The 21,299-nt window shown below is 42.2% G+C and overlaps 3 protein-coding genes across 4 annotated transcripts; 2 read left to right on the forward strand and 1 right to left on the reverse strand.

Annotated features, from left to right (window-relative positions):
* Nucleotides 1-3,303: 3,303 nt before the first annotated feature.
* LOC117848476 (lipase) lies at nucleotides 3,304-6,555 on the forward strand. Its single transcript, XM_034729903.2, has 10 exons — nucleotides 3,304-3,679; nucleotides 4,077-4,147; nucleotides 4,271-4,336; nucleotides 4,435-4,482; nucleotides 4,593-4,660; nucleotides 4,891-4,963; nucleotides 5,048-5,209; nucleotides 5,616-5,810; nucleotides 5,898-5,986; nucleotides 6,105-6,555. The coding sequence occupies exons 1-10, from the start codon at nucleotides 3,613-3,615 to the stop codon at nucleotides 6,292-6,294; spliced, it is 1,029 nt and encodes a 342-aa protein (XP_034585794.1). The 5' UTR covers nucleotides 3,304-3,612; the 3' UTR covers nucleotides 6,295-6,555.
* Nucleotides 6,556-7,037: 482 nt separating this feature from the next.
* Nucleotides 7,038-12,318, reverse strand: LOC117848475 (receptor-like cytoplasmic kinase 185). 2 transcript variants are annotated; one of them, XM_034729902.2, is made up of 5 exons: nucleotides 11,938-12,318; nucleotides 10,674-10,853; nucleotides 10,313-10,502; nucleotides 9,508-9,899; nucleotides 7,038-8,230 (listed from the first exon to the last, which is right to left on the reverse strand). In XM_034729902.2, the coding sequence occupies exons 3-5, from the start codon at nucleotides 10,431-10,433 to the stop codon at nucleotides 7,688-7,690; spliced, it is 1,056 nt and encodes a 351-aa protein (XP_034585793.1). In that variant the 5' UTR covers nucleotides 10,434-10,502; nucleotides 10,674-10,853; nucleotides 11,938-12,318; the 3' UTR covers nucleotides 7,038-7,687. The 2 variants fall into 2 exon arrangements, with proteins under 2 accessions (XP_034585793.1, XP_034585792.1); XM_034729901.2 differs by having other exon boundaries at nucleotides 10,674-10,870; nucleotides 11,938-12,180.
* Nucleotides 12,319-13,585: 1,267 nt separating this feature from the next.
* LOC117849901 (succinate dehydrogenase subunit 4, mitochondrial) lies at nucleotides 13,586-16,872 on the forward strand. The gene is made up of 3 exons (XM_034731636.1): nucleotides 13,586-13,782; nucleotides 15,832-15,933; nucleotides 16,026-16,872. The coding sequence occupies exons 1-3, from the start codon at nucleotides 13,627-13,629 to the stop codon at nucleotides 16,434-16,436; spliced, it is 669 nt and encodes a 222-aa protein (XP_034587527.1). The 5' UTR covers nucleotides 13,586-13,626; the 3' UTR covers nucleotides 16,437-16,872.
* The last annotated feature ends 4,427 nt before the right edge of the window (nucleotides 16,873-21,299 follow it).

The raw sequence follows: 21,299 nt of genomic DNA on the forward strand, positions 1-21,299 counted from the left end.
TATAGTGCGCGTGGCGTCTGGTGGCAGTGGGATGCTCACATATGTCATCAGTGCTAGGCGATGGGGCCCTATGGCTCCTGTGGAAAAGTAAGGGCAATCGGCAGGGTTGTGCTAGGGGGATTGGGGCGGTGGCAAAAGTCTTGTACGTTCTACGGGCCGATGACGGCGACATCCTTGGATGCTAGTTTTTTTTTTCTTAGAAGCATCCATCGAATTGTCCTTCCCTGCATAGCTCATGTTTTCTAGGTATGGCAACTATAGCATCGCATCCCTCCCTTGAGGCATCGAGCTCTTGCTATGCCTCACTGTTGTGGCCACAAACGAGAGGAAGGGAAAAAAGCAAAAGAAAAAATGAAAAAAGAAAAAAAGAGAAAAAAGAAGATGAAGTGGTGGAGGTTTCAGCTAAGTGTTGTGTTGGATGTTGCCCTGTCACGTGTTGCGGTCCAATCCAGCCGGCCGTGTTTATATGAGTTGAGATAAGTTGAGTGTTGTGATGAGTTGTGAGGTGCAGGTTGATGTCCCAATCCACCCGACGATGGTGTTGTTTGTTGAGTTGAGTAGAACGGCCGCGTTGATGTTCCAATCCAACCTATCAAATATTGTTGTGGAGTTGAGTGGTGCGACTGTACTGATGCCGCGATGACCCAATCCAATTGGCGGGAAGTTGTTGAGTTGTTGAGTGGTGCGGCACTGTTGACGTCTCAAACCAACCGGTCGAGTTTAGTTATTTTCTGAGTTATCTTTTCCCTAATTGTGATCTCCCAGAGCTATAGTCTTATATTTTCTCCTATATCAATAGAAACCTTATGCGGTTCGTTAAAAACAAAGTATGGGTTCTACTGTTGCATGCTGGTGCTAGGGTGTTGGGGTGCAGGGGTGTTGGGGCGCTCCTGAAGGCCATGCACATCCATGTCGTATTAGTCTTTTAACCTTCAACAAGAGTATATCGCAACATTCGGACTACACCATGAGGTTAGCATAAGTTTAAGAGTGTCAGCACCCTTTGAGCAGATCCTAGCTCCGCCCCTGGAGTATATTGCACATTCGGACTAGAGAACAGAGCATGTCACTGTAGCATTGCAAGCTACACAATTATGTCAAAGGCTGAAAGGCATAACCATAAATATCTTTCTGCCGAAAAAAAAACCCATAAATATCTATCATTTCAGGCATTAACTTCTTAAGTTGCTTTTTGCCAATTTTCCCCTAACCATACAAAATTGTTTCATGACTGAAATATAAGGTTTAGGGGGTTTGGATTATTGGAACCAAAAGGTTGTCAAATTGAGCCTTCCCGTAGTATTTTGTAATCTTTTGAATGAGATAGATATAGGTATTAGGTGTACTTGCAAATTAAGCATGAAACTGTCACCTTATTTTTTGTACTATTTACCCTCTACCTCTACTGTATATTGGCCACCTCTTAATTTTTAATTTGGTCAATCTCCACCAGACCGCCACTGCACCAGCTCACTCTTTAATTGAATTTACAGCATTTTATTCCGCTAGGATACGGGAGCAGACGGCTGTCCTTACGTGCGAGGCGAGACAAGAGGTAAGTCGGTGGCTCCAACAGCCCGCACGTGAGTAGAGATGGCAATGGGTACTCAAAACCCGAGTACTTGATGAGTTTTACCCGATAAGAAAGTAGGGTATAGGAATATATCTTTACCTGCAGGTATACTAATGGGCAACATCATCTACCCATCGGGTAAGCGGGTGCTGGTACGGGTACATACTACCCATACCCGCATACCTGTGGGTAAAATATACTTGACTATGTGATAAACTCATAAACTTGCATGTTGTTAGTAAAGGGTGACTTAGTATTGATAACTAACTAATAATTTTATGATTTATTAGACTATTAATTGGTTAAGAATTGTCAATTATCCTTTTTATTTACTCAAATTTGTTGGTGTATGCACTTTCTCATGTGTTATATTTACAATTCTAGTAATTCTAGTAATTTATAGAGGGTATGCTACGAGTACGGGTTACCTGACCGGTAAAAAACCCGCACGGATACAGGTATGGGTTTTTTATCGGGTAGAAGTAAAGTTCACGGGTACGGGTATGGAATAGCGCTACCCAGCGGGTATGTACCCGTTGCCATCTCTACGTGTGAGGCTAGCAGCATCACCGATATAGCCCATATAGTGAGACGAACAGCACACCGCTTCTTCATCTTTGATCCTTTCACATCCCGTCGCTGCACATTGGACAATGCTGCAGTGTTATTTTTCGGATGTAACCCACCCTCCTGCTAGGAAAAGTATTCCCGTTTTCCTATCCCAACCCATATTCATTTCCCTATCCCACTATCTAAATATGGGATAAAATCTTTCCCAACCTTCGTTTCTCTATCCCAACATATTTCCCATGAACCAAACGTCACGTTAGATTTGTAAAATAAAATATAAGTAAAACAACTTTTTCTTTGTTTTCTTTGGTAAGGGAAATACAAATATAGGTAAAGTATAGTTGAATACGAACATTAACCAAAATTTGAGAATATTATGGAACTAAGACCCAATAAACCGAGCCTCCAACCTACGAACATCTCCAAGTAATAGTTGTCTAAATTTGCCCTACTCTATCTTGAACCAAATTCCCCCCCCCCCCCCAAAGGTTGCGAAAAAACGACGGAGGGAAAAAAAAAACTCCCATGAGTTACTGTTCGCGCAAAAAAAATAGGTGCTGTCCCGCATATGGATGAGCCGGCAACAATTGAACTTTTTTATCAATTTTTTAGAAAATTTTTATTGAATTGGTATTTTTCGTCCCAATAATTTTTCACAAAGTCCTAAACTAGTTTTTGAAAAAAAAATTGGGCACTCTTCTAGATACTCTCAGAAGAAATATGCCCTGTTTGTATACGCTTTTCCTAGCCACGCTTGGATTATAATCTAAGCGAAGATTTTCTCGCTTCTCGCTTTTCGCTTCTCGTAGTTCAAATCGTTGAAGTGGCTTACCACATAAGCGAGAATCGGTGGAAATAAGCAAAGCGTTTGGCGGGATTCTCGCTTATTTCCACCGATAAGCCGCTTATAAGCGGATACAAACGGGGCCATAGACCGCCAGACTCTTGTTTCTCAGTATTTCAGTGCCCCAAAGCTCATATTTCATTTAAAAAAACAAAAACATCTTCGATTGGGCCGGAGCCGGATTCCTGTTCGGCCCGAAGCCCAAAGACATCTCCGGAGTCCCGACCCAATAAGCCTCAAACCCATTTTTTTACACATAACCCTACATAAATGCCACAGTTAACAGTGTGTATTTATGGTTATCCCCTCCTTTAAGCAATCATAATTAAATTCCCCTCCCCGCGAACTTTTTCCCCTCTTCTATTGTCCTTTATTTTTATTATTACTTGCCCTATACTCCTCAAACTCGAATTGTGTATGGATGGCTCCTAAATCCGATTCGGCGCGCACCTAATCCCGCAATCATTGATCCTCGCCGGGTTGGGCCAGGTCCTTCGCGCACCAGTTTCGCTGGATTTGGTCTGAGGCGTATTCCGTCGTTATTGCGCCGAATTTGGGCAGGATTTTGGTTTTCTTCCTCGCAATTCGGGGGCAGTTTCGCCCTGGTTCTCGGCGGCTCGAGGGTATGGAGCCGCGGAGGTGGCTCGCGGCCGCTGTTTTGATGTGCCTGCTAGTGCTTTGCGGCGGGAGAGGTAGGCTGTTGGCACTTCTTTGCTCCTTGTTTGTCTCGCATCCAGAGAGTAAAGATTCTGTCTTTGGATTAGTTTCCGCTTGACTATTGAGCGCCGTAGGGCGCAACCGGGACTCTGCCTGCCGATTAATTGCTTGGGGAATGTGGGCGATCAGTGATGTGTTGAGCTTGGGGAATCGTTTAGCGCTAGAAAATTGGTACTGTACTAGTTAGTACATGTTTTGAACATTTGTGCTGTTTGTGGAACGCAAGGTTAAGTCTTGAAGATGCTCCTTCATACACAATGTGTTGGCATAACATGCAAGGATTAGTAGTTTAAGTAGTCATTTTCCCTCTGTATGTCTCATGTACTGTGCATTTTATCGCATTCTCATTTTTTATTGTGCATTTTTGTTCAGAACTGAAGACCAAACATGCGCCCATATATGACCCAGCCCTTGCCCGGACGCTTGCTGAATATACTTCTGCTGTAAGTTCATCTGACCTTGTTTCTGTCATCGTCTGCTTTAGATAAAGCTATAGGTGAATACCAGTGATTTCTAGTAAAATATGATGTGCCTCTGGTGGACTTGAACTTTGCGTTTTTGTGCAGGTCTATACTGCTGACCTGACCCAATTGTTTACATGGACGTGTGAAAGATGTGGCGACTTAACGGAGGTATCATCTTCTGAAAACAGTTTATGATTTCATCAAAGTTTTTCAAATTCATGTTTGGTTTGGTGTGGAAAATTCATTAAATTTATTTCGTGACTCAGGGGTTTGAGGTGATAGAGCTGATTGTTGATGTGAAAAACTGTTTACAGGTTACTACTTCTGTCTTGCCTGAATCACTTTTCTTTTTACTTAGTAATAGGCTTTTCCCCTGGATCAGCTCTCATAGTGGGGTATTGATGATGTTTTTATGATGAATCAGGCATATGTTGGATTTGCTAGAGATATGAATGCAGTTATAGTTGTGTTCAGGGGCACTCAAGAAAACAGGTTAGCATATATCTCTTACCACTTTGTCTTACCTGCCTACCTTTTAAATGGTGCCCTTGAAGTTTTGAACTTCTGATTCTTTGGAAAGCTTTGCTATTCAGTATCTTCCAAATGTCATAGGTGCTAAAATGTGAGGCATTTCAAATTAAATACATGAGGCCTGTCAAATAGATATGAAAGTCTGTCCATGTTATTCTTTTGCAATAATTGTTGTTCCTCTAATTTCTCAGCATCCAGAATTGGATAGAGGACTTATTTTGGAAACAACTTGATCTCGACTACCCGGGCATGCCTGAAGCAAAGGTGAGAATGGTCTTTGTAATTATGATCAAACTCCATTCACGCAGATTGCAGACACTATTAATGTTGGTATTTTAATCTTCTTAGGTTCACAGTGGATTTTATTCTGCTTACCATAACACAACATTGCGTGACGGAGTTGTCAGAGGTATTCAAAAGACCAGGGAAGTCTATGGTAATATTCCTATCATGGTCGCAGGACACTCCATGGGAGGAGCTATGGCTTCATTTTGTGCCCTTGATCTTGTTGTGAGTAACAAACTTTGTACGAGAATTTTTGTTTTCTTTGCTTAAATGCTTAGAAGTTACTGACCACATTGAATGAAGCTAGGTGCTTTTTGTCTCAACTTTTGTGCCTGCTAGGATGAGACTATTTTTGCTATTCTTCTAGTATTAGTTGTGAATATTTCTATTATTTTGTTGGGAATCCTACCAGTACCATCTGATATTAAGAATCTTGGTCTGAGCATAAATTTGTGCCAAACTTCCTCCTGTTCCAGAGCCTAAGATGGACTTAGGCACTCTGTAAATGTCATGCAATAACTTTCAGTATGGACATAACCGTTGCCTGAATCACATGAAGTGCATTGTGTTAAAGTATTTTTTCCCTTATTCATTTTTAAGCCTTATGATAACCAGTTTTCTATGTTCTTAGGTTAACTTTGGGTTAAAGGATGTGATTCTCATGACATTTGGACAACCTCGGATTGGCAATGCTGTTTTTGCTTCTAATTTCAAAGGATATTTGCCAAATGCAATCCGAGTGACCAATGCACACGACATTGTGCCTCATTTACCCCCATACTACCGCTACTTCCCACAAAAGACATACCACCATTTTCCACGAGAAGTATGCTTTTTGTTTGTTTCCCTTTTGAGTTATATAACTGTCTCTTCTTGATTTATAGCACATATATCAAGTATATGGTTCTTTCAGGTATGGATTCATAGTGTTGGCCTAGGAAGTTTTGTATATTCAATAGAGGAAATTTGTGACGGTTCTGGAGAAGACCCAGCTTGTAGCAGGTCCCTCACATACGTTTCAATTTATGTGGTTTAATTGTTTCATATTGATGTCCTCCCCCCCCCCCCCCCCCCCCCCCCCCCCCCCCCCCCCCTAACATCATCTTTTTCTGTTTTCTAGGTCTGTGAGTGGAAACAGCGTGCAGGACCATATACACTATCTTGGCATCAGTATGCATGCCGAGTCAAGGGGACATTGCAGAATCGTCACGGATGATACATCTCTGCAGTATAAGATGGATCCTAATGGCAACATTGTGTTCTCCAAGCAGCCTGGTTTATCAGACGATGAGCTACATAGTGCACAGTGAATAAACTCAAGATGGCATGAATATAAGTTCCCTGTGTTGCTCTATGATCCCTATTCTGATAAATTCAGAGGGGATATAGGATGAATGACTTTGCAGATAGTTATGTTTGGTCACAGAAAATGTGCTGGTAGCAATCTTCATTTTATAGGGTCTTGTCAGCTGTATATACATGTATATATCTCAACTCTTCAAAGCATAGCAGCTGCAACTTGTATAAAAGCAAACATTTCTTACAAGGAAATTGGATTCTTCTTTTTTGTCCTTGCAGAAAGAGTAGTCTAATATGCTTTCATGGTCAATCAGACAATCACACAAACTAACAGGTGTTTAGTTGGAATGGATTGTGTTTATATTATAACCTTGAACCTAAGTTTGTTTGACTTGAGAAATGGACTATCGATATATTATAACCACATTCTAGATGAGTTTGCTTTCATAAAACCAAACAGGCAAACACCCTATAAAGATTTGAGCGAATGAGATCCCTGAGAAACAATTTCATGACTTTTGACAAACAGGATTGCACCATTTCTCAAAAGGAACTAACAGTCGTGTTAGAACTGGGTAACTTGATAACTGATGTTTATGCTTATTTGGAAGGTGAAATAAATAATAATTATGTATTATAACTTCCTTGCAAATCCTAGAAAAGATGTTTTGAAATGAATGCGTATATCACCTGCCACCAAATATAATGATTGCAAGTTTTAGTTCAAGAAAAAAGGAAGGTGGAACAAAACCAGTTTTCGAAACAGCATGCATAAGATGCAAGGGGCACAACAGTTAGCTGATACAGATAACATAAAGGATGTGTTATGACAACTCAAAACAAAAATGTCACAGGACAGATGTACCAAACACAGGTGGACTGCTGTAACCCCGGTACAAACCCTTCAGGAAAAGAACACCACATCCCTCAACCCTCAGTACTCAGACTCGACATAAGCTCTATACTCCAACAATGGTGCCACCGCCAACACCCACCATGCAACAGCAACAATGTTGTTTTTTGCTCCTTAGAGCAGATTTTCCCTTTGCTCTTTACATTTTCAGCCGAATGTTGTTCTTTGCCGTGTCGACAAAGGTTCATAAGCATGATCACATTCCCACACCAGGAATGGGTTTTGGCGGTAGTTCTGGTGGTGGTGGTGGTGGTGGTGGTGATATTTGTATGGAGAAGCTGCGAAGCAGTGGCAATAGCCAGGAAAGCGGAAAAAGGAAAGCTCTATTCACATGACCAAGGGACCAAGATGGAACAGATGCAATGTTCCTAATCGTCCTGTTTGGTGCTGGCAAGGAACTCATCAATGTTTTTTTTTCTGAATGATGAGTGGATTGAACATTCTGCTTCAGAGTTCTGCTCATTCATACTTTCAATGCCCTGAGATTTTAGTCAATTTCTCCCTCTCGAATTCTCCCCCCATGTTTTGGCCTCTGCAATGGCACCCTGCCTTTCCGCAGTCCTAGGAGATTCCCTCTTTCTTCCTCCATGACCAGGACTACCCAATTGCGAAACTGTCATATCCACGTCATCCAAGCCAGACTGACGACCAGAACCACTACCAGAATTTGTCCTGCTAACCTCAGCTTCATATTTTGGTCCTGTGGTTGCTTCCCTTCTCCTCAAATCTGGAGAATGGTGATTCGGTGAGCGGAGACGGCGTTGGTCATTGCTCCCGCCACCTCGGCTAGCCCTCGGAGTAGATGAATTGCTCCGATTATGTTGAACAGGTGCATTTGGATCGTACGTCTGAGAAGCTAGGTATGAAAGAGCAGTTACCACATCACCTATAAAGGGGCGTGTAGCAGCTTGCTCCTGCAAACACATTGCAGCAACGGCTAAAGCCTGATACAGGCCCCTCATGGGGAAGCGGCCCTGAAGTAACGGATCAGCCATTTTAGGAAATTTCCGGCGGTCCTTGAATAGAGGACGAGCCTGCAAAAAAATCAACCATAAATCAGGTATCCAAACTTGTAATATCAGAATGTATATCAAGAGCAATTTTTATTTAAGACTAAGCAGCCAAGAATATGCACAAGGGACTCAACAGTCTATATAATCCCATTTACACTTTTGCAGGACTAGACACATTTTTAGCGTGACGAATTCTTATGCAGCACATCAACTGAAAGCACTTCTGCGGAGGAATTATTGATGCCACAGGTGGTCTATACCACTTTGAAAAATATTTTGATTGAATTGAGTACCACAATGATATTACACTTTCGAATTTGGGAGATAGCATTTTCAAGGGGAAAAAAAAAGAGAAGGCAATGGTGTACGAACTATGAGGTAGCAATAGATAGGAGTCCATCACCATATGCAAGTTAATAAAGGTGGACAATTACTATTAATCCTGATCTACGATGCGCGGATACTTGCGAAAGCTCTCGTATCAGATACTGATACTCATCCGATACTGCCAGGACGCTGATAATCCTTCGATTTTAAAAGTATCGAATATCTTAATATATTTTTTTAAAATAAAATAATTCCGATAATTTGTTGACACCTTGCCAATTCTTCCCTGATACCTAGAAACCCTAACCCCTCATTCTACCTATAAATACATTATTTTCCACAGCACTAACGAGGAAGAATAATAGAGGATATAATGAATTATTACATAATATAAAAGTAATCATTTACACCAATAACCTCTTTTAAGTGATGCTCACGAATTATGTATGTATTTTGATTTTATTTCTATTATATATTTATATTAAAAAAATATTTGTGTATCCCCCGTATCGGTGTTTTTGGAAAAATGGCATATCGGAGAATCGCATATCCGTATCAGTATCGGGGTATCCGTGCAACCTAGATCCTGATATGATATGATGAGGGAAGAAAAGAAATTGAACAAACAAATAACAGTAAAAGAAGAAACTAATTTGTTTGGCTGAAAAAAAAACGTGCAGCTTCCTAAAATATTCTTGATGGGTATTTATTCTGCTGACTAAACAGGCTGCGCTGACCTAGCCTCTTTCTGTTTCTTGAACTATCTTATTTTCCAGGTCAGGAAAAATGTTTAATCACATCCTAATTCTTTTGACAAAATGTGGCTCCATTTTTTTAAATCAGATACAATATACCGGAACTGTTTTTTACTTAATCCCAAGGAATCTAAAAGCTATGTGACCTCTTCATTGATAAATTGAAGGCAAACAACTAATTTTATGAAAAAAATAAAGTAGAGAAAAGAAGCATACCCATGCAACTAGGTTTTGCTCTCCATGGGGCTTGCCGTTGTCAATTGCTTTCCGGCCAGTAATCAGTTCAAGGAACACAACACCAAAACTATATACATCAGATTTAACTGTAAGCTGCCCTGTCATTGCATACTCTGGGGCACAATAGCCATAAGTTCCCATAACACGTGTTGAAACATGAGTCTTGTCACCAACAGGGCCAAGTTTGGCAAGGCCAAAGTCCGATAGCTTTGGATGAAACCCTTCACCAAGTAGAATGTTTGAGGACTTGAAATCCCTGTAAATAACAGGAGGACTTGCCTTGTCATGCAAGTACTCTAAGCCCTTGGCAGCACCCGCAGCAATCTTCATCCGTGTATTCCAGTCCAGAGGTTCCTTATCAGGTGGAATATCTAAGATAAAAATTAATTATATGATTAAGTTGTTGTTCGGGAAAATTTTGATAAATGAGAATTAATCCATAAATATCTTTTTGCGAAAAAAGTTATGAGTTAGTCTACAAGACACAATTTATCATTAAAGGGAAATGACGACATGTTTTTCATTCTTGTATGGTGATTCAAAGAAACTCCAAAATTGCAAGTACTAGATGTGCAATAAGAAATAATATGTATGCATGCACATTGTCCACAAAGCAAAGCATCACAAATGTAGAGGGATGGACGTTAGAAATGACACTAATTGATGCTTTATGCCTTGGTCCATTTAAATTTCTCAAAGAAGTTCTGCCAATTGATGCAACTTAATAAAACTCTTTGAATAGAAATGTTTCAGTAACATGTGTTAATAACTATAGAGAACCAACCATGCAAATGATCCTCAAGTGATCCCAATGGCATAAACTCATATACAAGAAGACGTTGGTCCCCATCAGCACAGTATCCAATTAGGTTGACCAGGTTGTCATGGTGCAATAGACTCAGCATCAGAACCTCAACCAGAAACTCCCTATTTCCTTGAAGGCCATTGCGATCAAGTTGCTTCACTGCAACGACCTGTAATAGTGTAGTTTGGTTAATCAGGAGATATACTGAAGAAAAGGTATTCTCACCTATGTGTCAACCATATTTGGACTTAAGTCAAAAATCGCTAAACCTAAAATATGAGAGGATCAATAAACAAACATGGAAATCGAAAGCATCATAGCACTTTTCCGAATCACAAACCTGCCCATTCTCTAAACGTCCTTTATAAACACGGCCAAAACCTCCTTCACCCAATAAACAATCTTGTCTGAAGTTCTTTGTGGCAGCAGCAAGTTCACGAAAAGTGAAAGTGTGTGCTGCAATATGTTGATTGTTCCCCTCCCTCAGGATGACTGCATCCTTCTTAGAATCCGATCCACCCTGTGGTTTTGATTTATCTAAAGCAGAAGTTAGTATAGAGTTAGGTCTCATCCAAATTAAAGCGCTCTAAACCAGATGAAATTACAACCAAAAGCACAAACTTGAAGTAGTAAGTGTAAAACTAAAACTAATCCAGTGCAACAACAAGAAAGGCCGTATATCAAGTGTTTCATTACAAGTTGATGCTAGAACACTTATCTTTATGCCTTATTGTGGAGTTCTTTTCCTTATAAATGTTTAATCATATAGCTGAAAATATAATTGTATTCAATTAATAGCCTATAACAATTACAATATGCACATCCAGATATTCCATGAATGTACAACACTATAATACGAGCCCACCAAATAAATGCGACGGAGTACATCTCTTTGGCTTTCATCTGATCAAAGTGTGAATTTCTAGCCTCTCAGAGCAAACTTTGAGCATCCCATTTACATCATTTTAGATTTAAAAACATAGTTATTGATAGAAAAAGGAAAAATTAAAGCTACTGTTGAAATGCATAACAAGTAAAGAAAAAAAAGTAAAACTGGATCTTCTGATGCTAATCAATATCACATGATCTGGATTCTAGAATGCAGGACAATTGGACAAATATGTGCTCAGTAACCATCATCAAACAAATTATTTGTCACTTCTTATCAGCAAAAGACCATATCTTTGACGAGCCTCACACCCATAAACTCTAGGGCTATAGGATTTCAAAGCAATAGACATGGGTGTGACGAGACTCACACCCACAAGCGTTGCATCAACAACAAAGTATGCACACAGCTGGAATGACCATGGTCCTATCTTGCACATATTAAACTCTCCGAACAGTGTAATCTAACATTAATCACTGCATCATATAGCCATATGCTAAACGAAATAGACGGGACGAACTTCAGCTCTAGTGGTATCTGAATCAAATATGCTACGCAGTATAAGGAGTGCCCGAACAGCAAGCTTGGCTCATTCGCTGATTCGACCCACCCAAATCCCGGTTTTGCGCGCAACAGCCGGCCACGGCAGAAGAAATTACAGGCCATTTCCAACCCACAAACGCACCAAGATCCAGCCTTTCCCCAGAAACCGCACCTGATCCGACGCGGGTAACGCGGCGATCCGACGAGCCGTCCTTGCGCGCGCCGCCCTTCTTGGCCGCCCCCTCGCCAGCCGACCCGAAGCACGGCAGGCAGCCCATCCAAGAGCCGCCCTTGGGAAGGGGATAATAGCCAAGAAAACAGGCAGCGGAGGCCGACCCACCAGATGGAACGGGGATTCCTCTCCGATCTGGGGGTGGTGCCCCTCCCAAAATCCGATCTTTGAAAGATGAAGAGGAAATTTGGATGGGATTCGGGAGCGGCGGGTCGGCGAATTGGGGGAAGGGGCCGGGGATGAGCCAAGGACAGAGAAGGTGTCGAGGGTAAAAGTCAGCTCGGACAGAGTGAAGAGAGAGAGGGAGAGGGAGAGAGACAGAGAGAGAGATCGCCGGGATTCAGTCCACGGCCGAGTAATCTCACGCCTTGTGGGACCAGTACAATTTGATTTTGTTTTATATTGATTTATTTGATTGTCTTTTCTTTAGTCTTATGCCATAAGTATAATAATAAAAAATATTAACCAATAAAATCCTAGCCTATTATTTTCATGACACATGGCATATTAGCTGAAGGACAAAGATGCAAAAGAACCTAGAGTGTCCAAGGTAATGATTAAAAGTCGACTTGAAATACGATAAAGGAAGAGAGGATCACCAACAGTCAGGTCCAGTAATCATGTCTCTTAATATGCTTGCTTGTTATGATTTGATTTTGTTTTCTATTAGTTTGTTTGATTATCTTTTGTTTTAGAGTGAGTGAGGAGAGCCAGCATTTAGTCTGAAATCCATCATCCATAAATCTCATTTCTCCAAAAAGGAATATGATTTGATTTTGCAGTATAACAAAACATTAGTTTTATGGCCGGTATTGGTAATCAAAATTCTAGTGTAACCTTTAGTGCTCCTTTTTTTCCTCTCTCCCTCTCCTTAGCCTTAAATTCTAAGACTAATTCTATTATCCGCTCCCAATTTTGTTCATGTTCACTGTACCGTTAGGTCCACCTCCTTGAACATCTCTTGCTAGAGGGTAAGTTTCTATCTCTGCAATTGGGTTTTCCTTAGCATATTACCAAACGAGTGAAATGCAGCAGGATCGTTATACTTTTCTTAGATTCTCACATAGTTCTTTAAATAGTCAAAGTGAAGATGTGGGTCCTTAAACAATTTATCTTACTTTGATAGTTTTATGAACCTATGTAATAACCCGAAAAATGTTTAAAGCACCTTGTACATCTCTCACTCTTATTGTATCCTAACAAACTGTATAACTATGTCTTGCCTTAAGAAGACATAGGCAGTGGAGCATAAATCTTTGAAGTCCATAGATTGTAAACTAGTACTATATCTTAAACTCATAGACATTTTTTCACTTTACAGGAATGAATTTTCTTTTTCTTGGGAATGCGTGAAATCATTGGGTTTTTATAATATATGATGATGCCTAGCCTATTTTGGAATTTGGAGGGAGAGAGTGAGAGAGTATATCTTGGGCCTATCCCAAGTTCCGAACGACTGGCCAGCCCAACAATGCACAAGGTAATACTGAGATGGGCCGGGCCGGGCCCATCCACTATCGTCTCGTGTGACAGCACGGCACGGGGACGAATGCCCCTGCTTCTTCTAACCCTTTTCTTGTTCAGGATTCCCCACCCACCGCCGCTTTCTCTTCAACCGGACCTCTCGCCATGGCGTCGCGGATCCTCGCCCGATCCAAGGCCCTGCCCCTCGCCGCCGCCCTAACCCGCGCTGCCGCCGATGCCGCGCCGCCTCTGGCCGGGACCCGCGCGCTCTCGTCCCTGCCCCGCTACCCGGGTGCCCCGTCACCCCATGGGCTCGGCAAGGTTCGTTCGTCTCCTCGTTGCCCCCCTTGTCTTGTGTTACATATGTGCAGATCGGAGTGGGGGATTGTGATCTGGTTTTTTCGTGGTGCTTGCGCCCTCGACGTGCGCGCGGTTCGTCTGATCTGCTGTCGTGCGATTGATGATCTGATTCGTTGGGTACCTAATGCAACCCTCGTCTTTCGATTCGCATCTCCTTTGCTTTCGTGTCAGAGGTGGAGGATTATTTTGTTTAGTATCGCCGTATATGTAGTATTCTTATGTAGTCGTATCGCGATCTGCAAGCCAATCCATGGACACTGTCGTAGTGAGGTTGAAGTGTAAGGGAAGAAGCACAATCGCATGGAAAAAGGATAGATTGGATGTTAGGGCTAAAGTCTCGCGTCCCTCTGGATTGACCAGCTGCTGGATTTCCATGGTAAATATGCAAATGAGACAATTGTGGATAGGCTTAATGTTTAGTTCTGCAAAAAGCTTTCATATCCTGGGTTTTGTTATACAGTATTGATCCTGGCAAAATCAAATCGGCGATGAGTCTCCTTAATAGGATAAGTTGATAATTTGAGTGATAGGTATGTTGCTTGTATCTGCCATTTATATTTATTTCTTGGAAGTTAGCCATTGACTTAACATGAGGCAATACTGGTCCCAGTTGCTGTCATTTGATTTGATGAAGAACAATATCTCACAGTTCCATACAATGGAGGCTGTGACATAGTCACATGGTTAGGGTTCATGCTGCCAAGCTCTTTCTTAGAGTGGAAATAGTATCATATGGAGCAGGAAGGTCAATCCTAGTTGATGCCTAGTGGTTGTAGAGCTGTCATCTACTTTGAGTACATTAACTCCAGCAATTAGTTTCAAATGATGATTTTTGTTGATATTAGGGGTGTTCAAACCTGTCCAAACCGGCTAGATTGGGGAAATAAGCTAAGAGTTTTTTAAGTTCATTTCCCCCATCAAGCCAGTTTGACACAAACTTTTTTGAACACCCCTAGTTAACATTCTGCTATTCCTTAGCTTATATTCAGATATAATGTGCAAATGACATGGATCTGCACATTAGCCCAACAAAATACTGTCAGCAGTTGACATTCTTGTAGAATGATATGACTTCCTGTGGAGTATGTACCAAGATGCATGGGCATCAAGGATTGTATTTTTTTCCCCTCAAATGCGCAAGCCAGCTGCATGCCGTTTCGCTAAAGAGGGACAAAAAACCATTACAACACGCACCTGAACTCACATACAAATAAACTCAACACTCACACCCAGATATCTTCTAGAACATGAGGGTCACAGGCTCACAGCTAATGATAAGAAGGAATTGGCCAATTGCCCCATGATCACAAGGATATGCTGCCATCAGGTCCTTGGCACCAGCAGCACACCACAGTATGCATTCTTCAGAAACTGAAGGTCCAAAGAACCATAAATTTAAAATGAATATAGTTCTGATGGATGGATGACAAGGACATATATAAAGTACCTCGTGATGGATAAGCATAAGTATTCACTATTTGTTCCTCACCTTGTAACTGTCACCTGCAAATATGTGCTTTACTAATAAGAGGCTATTTGTTTAGTGGTTGCCTCTGCCTGGTCTCCAAAGAAAAATAAAAGCTGACTACACTGTGATGCCCCTAGGACCTCTTCCACATAACGTGCAAAGTCTTTTGCCTCATTAAACAGTCACATTATTACTCTCTGTAACTTTGATTTTCAGATTATGATAATCTAAGTATATACCACTTGATGCAAGTCAATAGTTAATCTACGTTCCTACATTTACTTATTCTTAGTTTGTTACTTGATCTCATTTTTTAAGTATATATGTACTCTTGTATGTATCCATGCTCTTTAAATAAAAAAAAAAGAATTGCTGATTTCGTTTTGCTGAGTAATGGAAACTTGTAACCTTTTTAAAAGTCTGCTTGTAGGTTTGAAAGAAGTTGGAGTTATGGTTTGCAGTATATTCTATTTCCTTTTTGTTCAGAAGAATGAAACCCTATAGTGCTCTGATTTGTATTTCTGGTATGTATATGTGCACAGGTTCTGGGATATGAACCAAGATCTCACCTCAGTGGAGCACAAGTTTTACCTCGTTGGTTTTCCTCTGTAGCATCCAATGGATCTCCCATGCAGAAGTCACAGGTTTGTCACCAGCTACACTAGTCCTTGATTTGTCACTTAGTCTGCCACTCTTTGCTAGATCATGAATTTGATGATGTTTGCAAATCTGACAGATTTCAGAGACAAACAAGTCAGGTGCTGAATTGAAACAGTCTGATGCGCAGAAATCAAGCGAGGGAGTTGCACCAAAGGTTATGGCCTTCAGCCCGCTAGAAGCAGCTATCGCTAAACCTAGAAGCAGTCCCTTGACAAGTGAGAGCTCTAAAGTGAGGCGATCGGAGATAGCAACCGAAGTCACATTTTACATGATCCCAGCTATGCTTCTTGTCTCCAGAAACAGCATAAGCACCTCTCTCCTGGTTGGCGCGGTGTTCCATCAAGTGTACATGTTCCACAAGGAGATCCTTCTGGACTACGTGCACCATGATATCACCAGGAAGTGGTCTTTGATATACTTCAAGCTGCTTCTGCTGGTGATGGCGAAGGACACCATCATGTACTTCAATTTGTTCCCTTTTTTCTAAGCTCGGCCTTTTAGTTTCTCGATGGACCCGCAATGCACTCAGCTGCAGTCACCGAAGGGAATAATGGTGATGGACAAATTCTGGAGCACTTGTTCTTCCCTCCTTGAACTTGCTTGTCAAGCGGTGGTTCTTGTATACTCCTCCATGAACTTGCTTCGTCTCCACATCTGTTTTGCTGCTGCGACTTGATCTCCTGTTAAGTTTATTGGATCGAAAGGGGTTGATTAGTGACCAATCAGATGATATCCCTGATCAGACAACAAGGCCAGTGTGCCTTTGCTTGTAATAATGGTAAATATCATTTGCTAGCCTGTTCAAGTTGCAACGGTTTTGTGCCCCATGCTTATTGTGGTACTAAGTATGCCCGCTCAGCTTCTGCCTCATTTGCTTGTTGAATTGCATTCATTGCGTGAAAACAATATATTTCATTTTTCAATGCTTTTGTAGCTGATGCAGAAAAATTGACAATTCCTGTTGAGTGTTTATGTCTTGGCTGGAATACTCTCGCAGCTGCTGAAATGGAACTATGAACTATGGTGAACGGATGTGGATTGCTGTTAACATTGCTGTGTTAAGAGCCCACTCCAAGCTGCTGTATCATCTGTCACCTCCGGTCCTCACGGCTCCAGTTAACTGCTCGCTGTAGCCCGGTAAATGCCTTCTCTTCACACTCACAGTAGGACGAGAGAGATGTTTTGGCTTCACCAGGAGGATGAGTTCCCTCGCTGGTTCTGTGTGCTACGCATCCTCTGCACTGCAGCAGCCTTTGGGCGCAAGAGGAACAATTCTGCGTGGCCATGGAGACGCTGAATTGCCAGCCGGCCGGGGCGTTTACATGCGACGCCATCGGCTGCCGCGCGCACATGCTCGCGTGAACAGACATGAGGTGGGCGCTGGCGCTGGCCCAGCCCAGCACAGGCAGCAGCTGCGGCAGGAACGGGTGGGTACACATATCTAGCTGTCTCTGCATGCTACTGGCTGTGGCTGACCCCCAGCTGCTCACACTCCCAGTGCTCTACCAGTCGCCACCGTGCAGTGTGACCCCCTGAGAGCCAACGCCAGTGGCAGTAACTATGGGTCAGTGCCTCAGTTACTGGGAGATGAAAATTTGGGCGCTATACTATTGGTATTGGAGAACAGGAGACAGAAGGGTGTTTCTTTGGGTTTGGCTCCTCTCTTCTTTTATTTTTTTCTTCATTTCCAATCTATTCTGCATTTGATTCTGTTTTACATCATTTTAAACGGAATGTTTCATGGGATCTTTTTGGACGGAATGTTTTTTCAGATCTCACATCATATATTATGACCATGACTTGGGTTTGGTGAACCCCGGGGCCAATGCGGCAATGCCTGAGACGCTTGCAGCTGCAGCCTTGCATTGCAGGACCGGGAGGGTAGGGCCAATGAAGCTGTGGCAGCGGCAAAAGACATGTAGTGACAGTGATGAATGGCCCCTGCCATCACAGGGAAAAGTAGATATGGCTAGGATTCCCAGACTGCTCGCCTTTTGTTTTGTTGGATTCCTGGCCTGGCCACCTGTTCATATGCGTTTCTCTCTTCATCTCGGCCTCCTCCTTTTGTTCTCTCTGATTCTCTCCCCCTTTTCCTGCTGATTTGCTGAATGGGGCAGAGGCTGGGATATGTGTAATAAGCAACAGCTGTATGCATTGGTCGATGCGGATATTAAGGGGTGTTTGGATATCAGGGGTTAAAGTTTAGCACCTTTATTATATTGAATGTTCGGATGCTAATGAGAAGGGTTAAATATGAGCTAATTAGAAAACTAATTGCAGAAGCCCTGAGCTAATTCACAAGACGAATCCATTAAGCCTAATTAATTCACCATTAGCAAATGGTTACTGTAGCACCACATTGTTAAATCATGGACTAATTAGGTTTAATAGATTCATCTCGCGAATTAGCCTCCATCTGTGCAATTAGTTTTATAATTAGCCTATATTTAATACTCCTAATTAGTATCCAAATATCCGATGTGACAGGGGCTAAAATTTCACCCATGGAGCCATGCCCTAATATATATTCCCTTTTCTTAAAAAAAGAATGGGGCCTGCTGCATTCAATGCTGATTTGGCCCTTTCAGATCCTTAATTGCTTCTCGTTTCAGCAAATAATTTGCAATCAATGTCGTATCACCAGGTGTGCCATGTTTGTGCACTTTCCACTTTCAATGTTGAGCCGCTTTTGGTATTTAATTGCCATATGATCTCATTTCTTTGTGCAACGAAAAGTTTAGCATCACACACATCCAAGGAGAAACTTCTCTCCTCACTTCTGTGATGATTTTAGATCGCAAAACTCTATTTTTTTATATTTACCATATGAGGGAAATTTCTTAGTAACTGTTTTATGGAATACCCATACTGATTTAAGATAGTCTTTGCGTAGGGATAAGGAAGAAGAGCAACATCTACTGAATGCCACATCAGGTATACATCTACCAATCTAAGGATTTGTTCGTGATTGTAACAATGTGGCACGTAGATTCATAGTTTTGGGTGAGAAGCTGATTGTTTGTGTTTAGTATTTGATTGTAAAAGCTAAACACTCTACCCACAATCTGAGCTGATGCAAACACGGCCTAATGCATTCAGATGCACTCTCTAATTTGGATAGAGTGTTGGTTCTACTTTAAGATCATCACCACATCCTGCTTATATATGATCGCCAGATCTTCTTAATAATTGATGCAATGTCTACATATAGATCCTCAACCCTGTGGTTTTGGATGCAAACAGGCTGGACGTTTGGCCCATTGTGATGAGTGTCTCTGCAGAGAGGCAATGCCATTGGATTCTCACATCCATGACAGCATCATGCATGTGGCCTCCCACTGTTTTAATCGTGCTCCCAGCTTTGGCTTCTTATTTGGTCAACTTGGACGTCTCCCTGTTGAGAGAGATCGCATCCGACGTTCCTCCAGCTCTAGTGACCAAAAAAAAAAAAACATCACATGCATGTAACACAGCAAAAGCCGTGCATTTTCAGATGATTTCTCTGGAGGTAATTTTAGATAATTTCCAGTTATCGAACATGCATACATGTCTGAAGAATTAGAACATCAGCACTTGCACTTGCACCTGCTCGGCTGCTCTGATATCACACATTACATCGAGGCCAATGTATATGAGGTCAAAGAGAGTACTTTGCAGGGTCTATATCTTATTTTATTTCAGGTTTGTATGCAGCCCCAGAATGCATGACCGTGCTTGCAAATTTTTTTATCCGGGCTGCGTGGACTGGGTGTGTGAGCATAGTTTATTTTGATGCAGCAGGTTTGGATCCTTGGGAGGAGTGTGGATCTGACTGGGCCCGTTGCTACGCTGTTCTTGGCTGCTTCCTCCAGCCACAGCAACTTGCGCGCTGCTGCACTCTATCTAGGACCCCTGTTGCACATCTCTGCCGGAATTATCTACGAACTAGACGCTCCATGTGATGAAATGGGTGTGTTTGATAATTCGACTAAACAAAAATTTTTATAGGTGTTTGGATACTAGGTGCTAAACTTTAGCAGTGTCACACATCGGATGTCCGGATGCTTATTAGAAGGATTAAATATGAGCTAATTATAAAACTAATTGCAGAATGCTAATTCACGAGATGAATCTATTAAACCTAATTAATCCATCATTAGCAAATGGTTACTGTAGCACAACATTGTCAAATCATGGACTAATTAGGTTTAATAGATTCGTCTCGCAAATTAGACTCCATCTGTGTAATTAGCTTATGTTTAATACTCTTAATTAGCATCCAAACGTTCGATGACAGGTGCTAAACTTTAGCCGGGTATCAAACGGGCCTAAGATTCACTAAGATGCCATTATAACTCTAGCAAACCGACCTATCTTAACTGGATATATTTTAGTGATTTAGCCGAGCACTGTTGATGGTAGTGCCATCTTTTGACAGCACACTCACTGATAGATGGAAGAAGCTGCTCAACTTGCATCAGAAAGGACGAAAAGGTAACCAAGGCAAGCCAGCTCCCCGTCCAGCAGCAAAAAGAGCCGTGGGACTGCTAGGCGCTGTAGCACAGACCCTTTTTACATGGGGGAAGGGGAGGGCTCCATCCAGAGGAGGGAGCTTTTGGAGCCCCAAAAGCCAACCCCTGTTCGTCCGGCCCCTTTTCACACACGCAGAGACTTCACTTGAGCTCACTTTCGCATAAACAGAGGGTGATTAAGCTTGAGCACGAGCGTGCTAATCAATCCAGCGGCCGGCCGGTCAAAGATCGAGATCCCGTGGCCGGGGACCGGGGTCCCTCCCCTCCGGCCCAAGGCGAGCCGTACGGCGGCCGCGGGAGGACAGCCCAGCCAGCAGCTACTTGCGACCGGGGGGGCCGCCTGTCCGCCACCGTATTCTTCTTCGTTCCTCCTCTTCTTTCTTGCTCCTGGTCTCTCTCTGGTCTGATGAGTCTGAGCATCAGTAAGGCCCTTTTTGCTTGCTGCTGAAACCAACAAACCATCACGGTGTGTGTGTGTGGAGACAGTAATAAGTTGGTAAGCAGAGGAGGAACGAAATTACTTGAAAGCAACGAAATTACAAAGTTCAAATAGTCTTAAAAACCACCTAATCACCAAAAGTATCGACAAACTAGCAAAGGTCAAACAAAGGAATTCTTAGATAGAGTTGGGCGAAGAAACAAGTGATCAATAACACAATAATAACAAGTTTCTGTTGGTTTTCACTTTTTTCTGGGTGAACAACTGAACATTGAGGCACGGTGTAGTGATTCAGCTTTCAGCGTGGCGAGCGCAGAGGATCGCAGGTTGCCTAAAAATCAGCATCCTGTGACAAAGAGAGGCATGGATTCGGTGCACCGGCACTCCGGCAAGGCGGAGG

This window comes from Setaria viridis, chromosome 3 (genome assembly GCF_005286985.2).
Source record: "Setaria viridis chromosome 3, Setaria_viridis_v4.0, whole genome shotgun sequence".
NCBI lineage: Eukaryota > Viridiplantae > Streptophyta > Magnoliopsida > Poales > Poaceae > Setaria > Setaria viridis.